This window comes from Mesoplodon mirus (genome assembly GCF_964341445.2).
Source record: "Mesoplodon mirus genome assembly, chromosome: 14".
Taxonomy (NCBI): domain Eukaryota; kingdom Metazoa; phylum Chordata; class Mammalia; order Artiodactyla; family Ziphiidae; genus Mesoplodon; species Mesoplodon mirus.
In genome coordinates, this window is record NC_138990.1 from 59,163,628 (window position 1) to 59,177,916 (window position 14,289).

Genomic DNA, 14,289 nt, shown 5'->3' on the forward strand with positions numbered 1-14,289 from the left:
GCCTGGGTCCCAGCTGCAGTAAATTACAGCCTAACTGAATATTGATTGTATTCTAGACTGTAGTCAAAAAGAAATAAGAGCTTCAGTGTTCATAACTCAAGGTTTTTAATACTTTCATATGTGAAGGTAACGTAAGTACTACTAAGAATGTTGACCGTTATGGATGCATGGACTCCCTTGGGCTGAGAATGCTTTTCCAAGTTATCTGGCCCACCTCACATGTTGGCTGCCCTGCACCTGCAGAGCTTCACCATCAGCGGAACATGAGGGTGTTTAGGGTGGGGCTGGGTGATTTTGCACTTAGCCTGTGCCTCAGGAAGAGGGTTTGGAGGACTATGTTTAACTGTCTTTTAAGTTACGTTGTGGCTTTTTAAATTTTGGGGATTAGTTTCTTAATCAGAGTTAACTATGGCTTTAGTCATTAAAGCTCTCTGATCACTTTAGTTTAATTTTTAACTGATGCCAATGAGTTATTTTATGTTTGACATTTGTTTCACTTGGAGCTTTTACAAATGTTACTCGTCCTTCTTTGAATTTTTAAGCTCTCTGATTATCCTGCAGTTGTGGTTGGCACAATAAATGACAGTGACTTTACAATTATGCTGTCTCTAGTTTTGTTTTATAAACTACTTGAATCTAATATTCAGTATAGATGACTTTTATTTTTCTTATTTCTTAGACTGCAACTGGCAACGTGGAAGCAAAAGTCGTGTGCTTTTACAGACGACGAGATATTTCCAACGCGCTTATAATGCTTGCAGACAAGCATGCTAGTAAGTTGATTGTCTTTTTCTTGGAACATTAAAATGTGTTTTGAGTCTTTTGTTTTCCATGATATGAGGAAAAGTACTTTATGTTACCTGTAGCTTTTTGGTTTCCCATTTGTCTTCCTCTTAGTTTAGATGGGAGTAGGTTTTTGGGTGGTTCTTGGTTTTAGTATATAGTTTTTAGGATGCAACATATGTTTATTAGTTAGTCAAAATGTTGAAATAGAAGTCTTTGCACATAGGCTTTAGTGGACAATTGGAGCAGTGTTTTGCCATCCCCAATTTTCCCTGGCGGTTTGAAGGTTTGAATATGAGGAAATTTATACTTCACTGGTATTTTAGAGGACTTCTTTTTCCCTCCTCTCTAAAACAACTGGGTTGTATTTACAGTTTTTAAAATTCTGAGTATTTATTATATATTTATAGTATTAGGTATGTGTGGAAAAAAAGTTTGCTAAAGAAAGAAGTGCAATGTGATAGATATGGAAAAAAATTCCTGCAGATAGCAACTCTGAGCATTTCTTTGTAGTTTAATCTTCATTGTGTGCTTCTCCCCCACGCCCCACAGTCAACAGCTTTGACATATTTTAGCCCCTTTGATTTTTTTTTAACAATCAATAAAAAAGTGATCTAAATTTTAAGAAAGAAGTATAAGTACTTTATTTTCAAAGCCATTTTTGCCTACAAAATATGTAATGAGACTAGGACCATATGTAAATGTATTTTTCAGTTTAATACCATAGTGTCTCAAACTCTGGTCTTGGGGTTCCTGAAGCTTTTGAAATGTTTTGGTAATGGGGGAATGGAAGCTGTTGGCGCACAGGTTTGTTCTGTGTCTGCCTGAGAATGATTTCCCCACTGGTTTTCTGTCTCATAAGTTAAATTCCTACTATATTTTCTGCTGTAGTTCATAGAGTTTTTCAGTTTCTTTCCATTTTTGTAGAGAAAGTGTTAATTATGATATGGGTTATTCTGTAGTATTTACAAATTATATATTCACAGATTCAGGGTAATCATATTTGTTCCTCATGTATGAGACCAAAGTATTGCTTTTTAAAGTGTCATACTAATCAGTTATTTTAGCTATACCTGAGATCTAGAAATTCAGTGTGTTATTAAAGTATCTATGCAAAATTATTTGGATTTTATTCACCATTTACAACATAAACTTAAAGATAAAATGTCTCATTTATATTCATGTACTTTTGGATTTAATTTAGCTTCTAACGTAGCTTCTAAAGTTGTTGTTGCAAAGGTAGTGAGGTGTAAAGATGGTTGGGCGTCTGTTGACTGTTCATGGAGGGTCTCAGCATGGCTGCCTTTTTTGGTGCCGTCTGTTTTAGGCTTGTAAATGTAGAAAATCAGGCTTTTTAGAATAGATGAGGCTCTTAGCATTGACTCAGAGAAATGAAATTTTAAGAAACTTAAGAACCAATGAAATTATATAATGGCAGTCATGCAGTTTAAAGAAAGACCTGGGTTCAGATTCTGGTTGGTGACTTGCTGCTTGCCTTAGGAAAATGTCTTAACTTCTCACTCATCTGCATTTTCCTCATTTGTAAAATGAGGTTGAAAAAAATCACCTCTTTTTTCAAGTAAATATTTATTTATTATTTATTCATTTATTCATTCTGGCTGCGCTGGGTCTTAGTTGTGGCACGTGGGATCTTCGTTGCGGCATGAGGTATCTTTTTTAGTTGCGACATGCGGACTTAGTTGCAGCATGTGGGCTTCTTAGTTGCAGCATGCATGCAGGATCTAGTTTCCCGACCAGGGATCGAACCCGGGCTCCCTGCATTGGGAGCGTGGAGTCTTACCCCCTGGACCACCAGGGAAGTCCCCATTTTGAATCATATGTATTTTACCACAGTTAAAAAAAATTAAGGGAGGGAATTCCCTGGTGTTCCAGTGGTTAGGACTCTGTGCGTTCACTACCAAGGGCACAGGTTTGATCCCTGGTCAGGGAACTAAGAACCCACAGGCCACGAAGTGTGGCCAAAAATTAAAAAAAAAAAAATCTAAAATTGTATACTTTAAGGAAAAAAATTAAAAACAAAATTAAGGGAAAAATTATGCCAGCATTGATGTGAAGCTTAAATGACCTAAGGAATGGCTTATAATGGGTGCTTAACAAATGTCAGTTGGTTTTTCTCTCTCTGTGATTTGTAGATCATCTCTTTGGGTGGATTACTTCTATCTACATTTACCTGTTTTCTTCCATTATTTATTGATTTTACTCTCAACGGTAACTATATGTCCATGTACAGTAGAGTTAGAGGTATCAACTGTATTTCTGTTTTTGTATTGACTAAAACTTCACATGGGGCAAATAAAATTGCCTGAATGGTTCATGCTTTATAAAGAGGTTTTAAGAGGAGATTAATGGAGAGGGTGTCATATATCAGAAACATTTCAAACTAGAGTCCTGGATGTGGGCGCCTCTTTTTTTTTTTTTAATATATTTATTTTATCTTTTTATTTTTGGCTGCATTGGGTCTTCATTGCTGTGTGCGGGCTTTCTCTAGTTGCGGCGAACGGGGGCTATCTTCGTGGCGGTGCGTGGGCTTCTCATTGAGGTGGCTTCTCTTGTTGCGAAGCATGGGCTCTATGTGTGTGGGCTTCAATAGTTGTGCCACACAGCCTCAGTAGTTGTGGCTCACGGGCTCAGTATTTGTGTCTCGGGCTCTAGAGGGCAGGCTCAGTAGTTGTGGCGCACGGGCTTAGTTGCTCCACGGCATGTGGGATATTTCGGACTAGGTCTCAAACCCATGTCCCCTGCATTGGCAGGCGGATTCTCAACCACTCTGCCACCAGGGATGTCCCTCATTGTGGACTTCTTTAAAACTTTTTATTGCAGAAAATTTCAAACATAGAAAAGTACAGAGAATAGTATAATACATCTGATGTTTCCATTATCCTACTTTAACAGTTATTACTACATGACCAATTATTTCATCTAGACCCCTACTTGTCCCATTATTTTGAAGCTCATCAGAGAAATCTTACTTTTTCGTTTGTAAATATTTCAGAATGTATTTCTGAAAGATATGGCCTCATTCAAACTTACAGGAAATGCCAAGAATATACAAGGAACTCCAGTATGCCCTTTACCCAGATTCAGCAATTAACATTTTGTCATTTTTTATATATATAATATATACTCTTTATTATATATATATTTTTCCTGAACCATTGGAGAGTAACTTGGAGACTTTAGAGTGTTTTTCCTAAATGTACGAAAATTCTTTTCCATAACCACACTGTAGTAAACATCTCAGGAACCCTAATATTTACACAAAGCTATTGTCTCATTCGCAATCCTAATTCAAATTTCATGTCTCAACAGTGTTCTGCGTAGCTATGTATTTTTTCCTTAGTCTAGGATAAAATCCAGAATCACACGTTGTATTTTTAATTAATTAATTAATTTTTGGCTGTGTTGGGTCTTCATTGCTGCACGTGGGCTTGCTCTACTTGCAGCCAGCAGAGGCTCCTCTTTGTTGCAGTGCGCGGGCTTCTCGTTGCGGTGGCTTCTTTTGTCACGGAGCACGGGCTCTAGGCACGCAGGTTTTAGTAGTTGCAGCACACGGGCTCAGTAGTTGTGGCTCGCGAGCTCTAGAGCGCAGGCTCAGTAGTTGTGGTGCATGGGCTTAGCTGCTCCATGGCATGTGGGATCTTCCCGGTCCAGGGCTCGAACCCGTGTCCCCTGTATTGGCAAGTGGATTCTTAACCACTGTGTCACCAGGAAAGTCCCCACACATTGTATTTTATTGTCATGTATCCTTCATATGGAACCAGCCCAGTCTTTGTGTTTGTGTTTTTTTTTTTTTGGCCGTACCATGCGGCATGCGGGATTAGTTCCCCGACCAGGGATCAAACCCTTGCCCCCTGCAGTGGAAGAGCAGAGTCTTAACCACTGGACTGCCAGGAAAGTCCCTTTGTGTTTTTTTTTTTTTTGTGGTACGCGGGCCTCTCACTGTTGTGGCCTCTCCCGTTTCGGATCACAGGCTCCAGACACGCAGGCTCAGCGGCCATGGCTCACGGGCCCAGCCGCTCCGCGGCATGTGGGATCTTCCCAGACCGGGGCACGAACCCGTGTCCCCTGCATCGGCAGGCGGACTCTCAACCACTGCGCCACCAGGGAAGCCCCATTCCTTGTTTTTTAATAGCTCTTTATTGGAGTATAATTGCTTCACAATACTGTGTTAGTTTATGTTGCACAGCAAAGCAAATCAGCCATATGCATACACATGTCCCCATTTCCCCTCTCTCTTGCGTCTCCCTCCCACCCTCCCTATCCCAGGCCTCTAGGTGGACAAAAAGCACCGAGCTGATCTCCCTGTGCTATGCGGCTGCTTCCCACTAGCTATCTATTTTACGTCTGGTAGTGTATATATGTCCATGCCACTCCCTCACTTTGTCCCAGTTTATCCTTCCCCGTGTCCTCAAGTCCATTCTCTACATCTGTGTCTTTATTTCTGTCCTGCCCCTAGGTTCTTCAGAACCACTTTTTTTAGATTCCATATATATGTGTTAGGATATGGTATTTGTTTTTCTCTTTCTGACTTACTTCACTCTGTATGACAGACTGTAGGTCCATCCACCTCACTACAAATAACTCAATTTTGTTTCTTTTTATGGCTGAGTAATATTCCACTGTATGTATGTGCCACATCTTCTTTATCCATTCATCTGTTGAGGGACGTTTAGGTTGGTTCCATGTCCTGGCTATTGTAAATACTGCTGCAGTGAACATTTTGGTACATGTCTCTTTTTGAATTATGGTTTTCTTAGGGTATATGCCCAGTAGTGGGATAGCTGGATCATATGGTAGTTCTATTTTTAGTTTTTTAAGGAACCTCCATGCTGTTTTCCATAGTGGTTGTATCAGTTTACATTCCCACCAACAGTGCAAGAGGGTTCCCTTTTCACCACACCCTTTCTAGCATTTATTGTTTCTAGCTTTTTTGATAATGGCCATTTTGATCGGCGTGAGGTGATACCTCATTGTAGTTTTGATTTGCATTTCTCTAATAATTAGTGATGTTGAGCATCTTTTACACAAGACCCATATATATGCCATCTACAAAAGATCCACTTCAGACCTAGGGACACATACAGACTGAAAGTGAAGGGATGCAGAAAGATATTCCATGCAAATGGAAATCAAAAGAAAGCTGGAGTAGCAATACTTGTATCAGATAAAATAGACTTTAAAATAAAGAGTGTTACAAGAGATAAGGAGGGACACTACATAATGATCAAAGGATCAATCCAAGAAGATATAACAATTATAAATGTTTATGCACCCAACATAGGAGCACCTCAGTACATAAGGCAGATGCTAACTAACAGCCATGAAAGGAGAAGTGGACAGTAACACAATAATAGTGAGGGACTTTAACACCCCACTTACACCAATGGACAGATCATTCAAACAGAAAATAAATAAGGAAACACAAGCTGTAAATGACACAATAGACCAGATAGATCTAATTGATATTTATAGAACATTGCACCCCAAAGTGGCAGAATACACTTTCTTCTCAAGTTTACGTGGAACATTCTCCAGGATAGATCACATGTTGGGTCACAAATCAAGCCTCAGGAAATTTAAGAAAATTGAAATTGAATCAAGCATGTTTTCTGACCACAATGCTATGATATTGGAAATCAATTACAGGAAGAAAACTGTAAAAAACACAAATACATGGAGGCTAAACAGTGCGTTACTTAATAACCAAGAGATCACTTCATTCCTTTTTATAGCTAAATACCACATTGGGTGGACGTAGTACATTTGTTTATCCATTCATCAGTTGATGGACATTTGGCTTGTTTCCACTTTCTGGTTATTATGAATAATGGTGTTATGAACATTCCTGTACAAGTTTTTGTGTGGACATCCTTCAGTCTTTTAATCCATAGATACATATTATTTCATATTCTCTCTCTCAGTATTTTGTTGAAGATAGCAGGTGGTTAATCCTGTTGAGTTTCTTTTGGCTTGGAGTTTGTTCATTGCATCTCTCTTGTGTCCTTTACCATGCTTCTCTATAGATGGATAGTTAGATACAGATTCCAGAGGATCGAATCTAGGTTTATTTTTGTGGGGTGTGGGTACAAGATCACTTCATGGGTAGCATTGTGTACTTCTGTCATGAGGTCTGTAATGTATCGTTGCCTGTTTCTCTCTATTTTATTATTAAAAAAATTTTTTTTAATTTAGTTTGTTTACTTTTGGCTGTGTTGGGTCTTTGTTGCTGCGCGTGGGCTTTCTCTAGTTGTGGCTCGCGGGGGCTACTCTTTGTTGCGGTGCGCGGGCTTCTCATTGTGGTGGCTTCTCTTGTTGCCGTGCACGGTCTCTAGGCACGCGGGCTCAGTAGTTGTGGCTCACAGGCTCTAGCGCACAGGCTCAGTAGTTCTGGCACATGGGGTTAGTTGCTCCATAGCACGTGGGATCTTTCCGGACCAGGGCTCGAACCCGTGTCCCCTGCACTGGCAGGTGGATTCTTAGCCACTGCACCACCAGGGAAGCCCAGTGTTAAGTTCTTTAACGTTGGTTTGATCATCTTTACAGCCTTCGTGTGTCTTGTTCATTATATATATATAGTTGCTCCACAAGTGTTTGTAGCTTTAAATTTACCAAGGGAACAAATCTGAAGAACAGCCAGGCTACCAGTTGTTTTGTTTTAGCATCTTGGTTGGCTGAAAAGAGTCTGTGGTGTTTATCTATCTATCTATCTATCTATCTATCTGTCTGTCTGTCTGTCTGTCTGTGGTGTTTTAAAACATGGTCCTCAACTTCTTTGACATTCCTTCCATTGATAGATGAAGTCCATGTCTTCTCCGCTTGGATCTGGGTGGGGTTTTGACCAGAACAGTATAGTGGAAGTAATGCTGTCTGACTCTTCAAGGCTAGGTCAGAAAAGTCCATGAAGCTTCTACCTGGTTTTCTTGGAATGTTTGCTCTCAGGATAGTTCTGCTTGGAACTCAGCCACTATACTGTGAGACAACCAGGCTACATGGTGAGGCCGTTTGTAGGTGCTAAGGTTGATCGTCCATCCTATCTGAGACCAGGTGCCAGACATATGCCTGAAGGAGCCACCAGCTGATCCAGGCTCAGCCATTTGAGTTCCTCTTGAGGCCCCAGTTATTGTGAAGCACAGACAAGAGTTCTGTGCTGTGCCCTGTCTGAATTCCTCACCCACTGAATCAGCAAAGTAGAATGTTTGTTTTGTGCCACTAAGTTTTGGGATGATTTGTAACTCAACAATAGACGATATAACTGGAATAGGATCATAATAGGTTTTTCTGTTATGGGATATTTTCAGTGACAGTTTAAAATCAATATTTAAGCTTATGACTGCCAACTAAAAGTATTTAATGAACTATTAGTTTTCCTTAAGTAAACTTCCTTTTCTTTTGACAGACTGATTAAATGAAGAGATTTTGCCCCAATGCGTTACTCCTTATAAATGATTTTTGGCCACTTTGAGCACAAGTCAGGAAAAATGCCCTTTTTATTATTCTGAAGTGAAATTTTTTGATAGTGTAACTTATATGTATAATGTAAAAACAAAATTAAAACTCAGTATTATGTTCTGACTGCAATATAAAAGAGAAAGATTTATAATATATATATCATAGGATCATATATACTGTATTTCAATATGTGTAAATGCTGAGGCATGACAATAGTGGAAGCTGTAACGAAATGGTGAAATGTTTGCATGTATGCATAGAATCACTAGCAATGCAGCAGTTATAAATTAGACTGATATTTTATACTAGGAGCTCTAATATTTCCTGAGTTTTTTTTCAAAATGGTACTATTGGTAAGTTTTGGACAAAACAAAATAGTCTTTTCTCTTTTTATATGATGGCTACATTGCTGGAAAAGTCAGTTATATTAAAACCATACCCCAAATGTTTTGTGTTCTCATACATAGAATGGAATTAGTTCTAGTCTCAGGTAACAGAATCATGTTTTTCACTTACATAACTGTCCAGAGGGACATTTCAAAGTCATATGAATCATAGACTGTCCTCTGCTGTATACCTATATATCTTTGGGATATCTAACATCCTTGTCTTCCATTTATGAAATGTTAATACTGCTCCCATTGTGGTAGTACTGCCACCACCTCACCCTTTCCAAAGGAGTCCTTGGGGTGTAGACTAGTACCCATTTAAAAACCAGGGCATGAAATGCAGTATAATAAAATAAAAACTATGTCTGTATTGTTGACTAACACATTTACTGACATTCACTGTAACTTTGGGAACATGGAAGTTGCTTGGTACAAATTAAACAAAAAAAAAAAGCTCTGAATAGTTTCCCTAATTCCTCCAAATTAGAGATTAAAGCTGCAAGTAATAAAAAAGTTAAAAGTTAAAGTTATTTATATTCAGCTAGGATTGATACAGGCTTTTAAAAAAATTTATTTATTTATTTATTTAGTCTATTTTTGGCTGTGTTGGGTCTTCGTTGCTGCATGAGGGTTTTCTCTAGTTGTGGCGAGTGGGGGCTACTCCCCATTGCAGTGCGTGGGCTTCTCATTGCAGTGGCTTCTCTTGTTGTGGAGCACCGGCTCTAGGTGCACGGGCTTCAGTAGTTGTGGCACACAGGCTTAGTTGCTCCGCGGCATGTGGGATCTGCCTGCCAATGCAGGGGACACGGACTCAGTAGTTGTGTCTCATGGGCTCTAGAACACAGGCTTAGTAGCTGTGGCGCACGGGCCTAGTTGGTCCGCGGCATGTGGGATCTTCCCGGACCAGGGATCGAACCCATGTCACCTGCTTTGTCAGGCGGATTGTTAACCACTGCGCCACCAGGGAAGTCCCTCCCTTATACATTTGAAAGTTGACATCTAAAATTTTTCATCAAAAATTTAAATAGTTGTGGGCTTCCCTGTAGAGAACAAACGTATGGACACCAAGGGGGAAAATGGCAGGGGGTGGGGATGGTGGTGTGATGAATTGGGCGATTGGGATTGACGTGTATACACTGATGTGTTTAAGATCGATGACTAACAAGAACCTACTGTATAAAAAAGTAAATAAAATAAAATTCGGGGCTTCCCTGGTGGCGCAGTGGTTGAGAGTCCGCCTGCCGATGCAGGGGAAACGGGTTCGTGCCCCGGTCTGGGAAGATCCCACATGCCGTGGAGCGGCTGGGCCCGTGAGCCATGGCCGCTGGGCCTGTGCGTCCGGAGCCTGTGCTCCGCAACGGGAGAGGCCCACATACCACACACACAATAAATAAATAAATAAATAAATAAAATTAAAAAATTAAAAATTAAAAATAAAAAAATAAATGGCTATGGAATTCCTTGGCCATCCAGTGGTTAGGACTCCGTGTTTCCACTACTGGGGGCCGGGGTTCATCCCTGGTCAGGGAACTAAGATCCAGAAAGCTGCTTAGTGCAGTACAGCCAGAAAAAAAAAAGAGATACTGTAACAATTTGCCCACCATCACAGGTTAAAAAAAAAAAAGCATGAACAAGCTCCTGTTGAACAGTTTGAAATCTTACATGATCCTTTTGTCTCCTTGAGCTCTTTTCCATTTTGCTTTCTCTGCAGAATTCTAGCCTAATGTATTTTATGCTTGAAAAGTTTTGTTTATCATCATATTATTCTCTGCAACAAAAATTAAACATAAATTAAAATTTTAAAACACTTTGTATTTCTTGACTTCATAAGGCTCAATCTTAATTTCTTTTGGATTTATTATAATTATAGTACAAATACTGTAAGAAGTTTGATAATTACTAAACATAAAAATACATTTTTACTGGAAATCATCTCTCAACGAGATGGGTGGGGATTCTTCTCACCTCATTTAGTTAACAAATTCTTGCATTAATGTAACTCATTGCTAGAATGAGAGGGTTTGGTATTGATTCTGTTCCTGATTTTTGTGTTTATAGGTGTAGTTTCTGACAAAATTTTTTCATCTAAGCAGATGAGAATGGTGGTGTTTTCCTCATTTATTCGTTTATCAAATATATTTTGAGCTCCTACAGTGTTATGGAGACTCCTCTAAGTTCTGGTGATAAGCACTGAACAAGTAGAAGTCCCTCCCCTCAGAGTTCACAAGTGTCTCTTTGTTCTTCTGAGTTGTATGTGAAAAATCATATAGCAGTTTTTCATCAAAAGTGATTTTTAATGATTTAGCAGCTGACAATTCAATTATGTCCTACTTCAGTCTTGTTGAAAGCAGAGAATTTGAAACCCCCAGAGTTGGAAGAGGTTTGTTACCCAGTCATTAGTCACTCATGATCTCATTTCTTGAGAAGCAGAATAAAAAGGCTTTACCAAGACCTAACAAATGACCGTTAATTTTACTTCCTACTCTTTGACCTACGTAGATTGTGTCACTTAGGGGTCTACCAGGTAAACAACTAGTTGGAGATTTTGTGTATATATAAATACATAATATCCTATACACATATGTAATCTCCAACTGGTTTGTATAAATATATAAAGAGATTTATTTATTGCAAAACGAATAAATGATTGTGGGTCTGGCCAGGTGGGATTTCTTCTTCCTCAAGGAAATCTCAGTTTTGCTCCTGAGACCTTTCATTTGATTGGATGAGACCCACCCAGATTATTGAGGATAATCTCCTTTATTCAGAGTCAGCTGATGGTAATCCCATCTGCAAAATACTTTCACAGCAACACCTAGTTAATATTTGAATAACTAGGGACTATAGCCTAGCCAATTTGACACACAAAACTAACCATCATAGGGACCTTATTTAAACCAGTATACTCAGAAAGGTTTGGGAAAGTTGAAATAATGTTCATTTAAATATACCTTTGCGGGACTTCCCTGGTGTCGCAGTGGGTAAGAATCTGCTTGCCAATGGAGGGGACAGGGGTTCGAGCCCTGGTCCGGGAAGATCCCACATGCCGTGGAGCAACTAAGCCCGTGCACCACAACTACTGAGCCTGTGCTCTAGAGCCCGCGAGCCACAGCTACTGAAGCCCGCATACCTAGAGCCCATGCTCTGCAACAGGAGAAGCCACCACAATGAGAACCCTGCGCACCACAGCGAAGACCCAACACAGCCAAAAAAATAAAAATAAAAATAAACCTTTGCATTTTAAATTTAAGTTTGATAAAATGTTTGGATCTTATACCATTTGTGTACTTATATATTTAAATATATATGACATGTAAATTGATATATAAAGTATAATATGAACTGTATTTAAATATATGTACATCAGATTGTTGGAACTGTGGATTTCATTTATTCAATGGAAAATGACTAACAGTAAAACTTTAATGACAAAGCCAGTCCTTATTGACAAAAACCAGGCAGCTAAATCATACTTTCTGTCAGCCTTCTTTTTCCAATTTTAATAAATGAGTACTGTGCATCCCCAAGGCAACCATCTCATTCTGAATTCTAAGATAGATTCCTGGATAATGCTCAGAGCCTTGCTGTGATGGACTAAGGCCATCAGCATTTTTTGAAGACTCTGTTTTTTTTTATCTTGGGACTGTTTTCTCAGGAGTGTTTTTTTATTTTAATAAATTTATTTTATTTATTTTATTTTTGACGGCGTTGGGTCTTCGTTGCTGCACGTGGGCTTTCTCTAGTTGTGGTGAGCAGGGGCTACTCTTCACTGCAGTGCACAGGCTTCTCATTGCAGTGGCTTCTCGTTGCAGAGCATGGGCTCTAGGAGCGCGGGCTTCAGTAGTTGTGGCTCACAGCCTTTAGAGCACAGGCTCAGTAGTTGTGGCACATGGGCTTAATTGCTCCATGGCATGTGGGATCTTCCCGGACCAGGGCTTGAACCCATGTTCCCTGCATTGGCAGGCGGATTCTTAACCACTGCGCCACCAGGGAAGCCCAGGAGTGGTGTATTTTTTGATTACCATTCAGGGGTTGGAAAAAGTGAAGTCTTTAAGTATAAATTGTTCATATATCAGTTGATCAACAGGTAGATATCTGATGTCATAGTCTCAAATATTTCTGAATTCATAACATGCTAACATTGGCCAAAACACCCCAATTCTAATACCACCTTTGCTGTGACTAAAGTATGTGTAAGACACAAAACCATATTCTGTGAATTTCTGATATCTTTATCGTGTCCCTGTTTTGTCACCAGTGGTCTCCTTGTTTGGTGCTCTTGTGGTTTTTACTCCCTTGGGCTGTGCTGTACTTTAAGATTTAGAGTGGTGGAGAGGTAAGAGAAGAGTGGTGGAGATGAGAAAAGAAGGATCCTGTGCTAGTTCTCAGGCTAATACATGTGGAATTTGATCTAAAAGTTGATTTCCTTGAACCTGTGTTTCTGTGTATCCCTTACAATGTCTTCTGTACCCTTAGAAGTGTTCAGGCTCACCTTTTGAAGACTTCTGTTAACACTATACCACTTTTCCTGGGCCTTGCTCTTTTCTTATCTTGGAGATCCTTCCATATCTGTATGTACTTTGTTTTAATGGTTGCATTGTATTCCACAGTTTGATGTTTTTACTATAATTTAACCAGTCTGTACTGGTGGAGGATTGCGTTTTTTATCTTTTGCTGTCAAATAGTTCTACAGAGTACATTATCATTTAGCACATGTTATGAGCACAGCATCTATATTTAGGATAGATTCCTAGAGTTGCAGTTGTGGGATCAAAAGATTATGCATTGTAATCTTGATAGATATTGCCAAATTGCCTGCCTCAGACAGGGTATCAGTTTAGACCTGTCAGCAACAAATAAGTGTCTATTCCCTCCCACCCTTACCAATATAGTTTCTATCAGGCTTTTGATCTTTACTTAACCTAATAGGTAAAAAGTGATACCTTGGTATAGTTTTATTTTACATTTCTTATGAAAATGTGGCTTTCTTATAAAAGCCACTTTTGTTTCCTTTTCTGGGAACTGTTTATATCATTTGCCTTTTTTATATTGAGTAACTTCTGCTAAATTAATGTGTAGTGGAAAAAATCTTCAGTTAACTCAATAAATACAGTTTGTTTGTTTTTTTGGAATCCAAGCTATCTTTATTTTTTGAATTACATTTATGTTTTGCTTTGCCCTTATCTAAATTTTTTTTCACTAAGTGTCTGTGGGTGGTAAGCTTTCTAAATCTTACCATCATACTTAATGCTATTTTATAGAATTCTAGGTTCAAAATAATTTCCTCTCAGAACTTTGAAACAATTAACTCCATTGTCTTCTGGAATCCAGTGTTGTTACACTGGATTGTGATACAACTCAGAGTTGTGATAACAACTCTGATGTCAATATAATTCTTATTCTTGTAATTCTTTTTATTCTCAACATGTTTTTCCCTCTGGAAAAACACAGCTTTAGAATTGGCATTCTGAAATCTTGCCAGAATATGCCAGAATATGTCTGCATGTTGCACTTACTTCAGTAAACCATTCTATGTGTTTTTGGTGAATATGTTGGAATGAGGGAGGACCTATAATTTGTTTTCGGTCAGGGATGTTTTCTTCTAGGATTTCTATTTCCTTGTTGTCCCTCTACTGTCTCTCTTTCT

At 39.1% G+C, this 14,289-nt stretch overlaps 1 protein-coding gene across 2 annotated transcripts in view; it reads left to right on the top strand.

Annotated features, from left to right (window-relative positions):
* The window catches only part of MTA3 (metastasis associated 1 family member 3), a 164,588-nt gene that overhangs the window by 11,270 nt on the left and 139,029 nt on the right, over window positions 1–14,289 (top strand). For both annotated transcript variants that reach the window (XM_082643121.1, XM_082643120.1), the window contains exon 3: window positions 680–773. In XM_082643121.1, coding sequence (XP_082499247.1) covers window positions 680–773 — 94 coding nt within the window. The remainder of the gene's footprint in view (window positions 1–679; window positions 774–14,289) is intronic.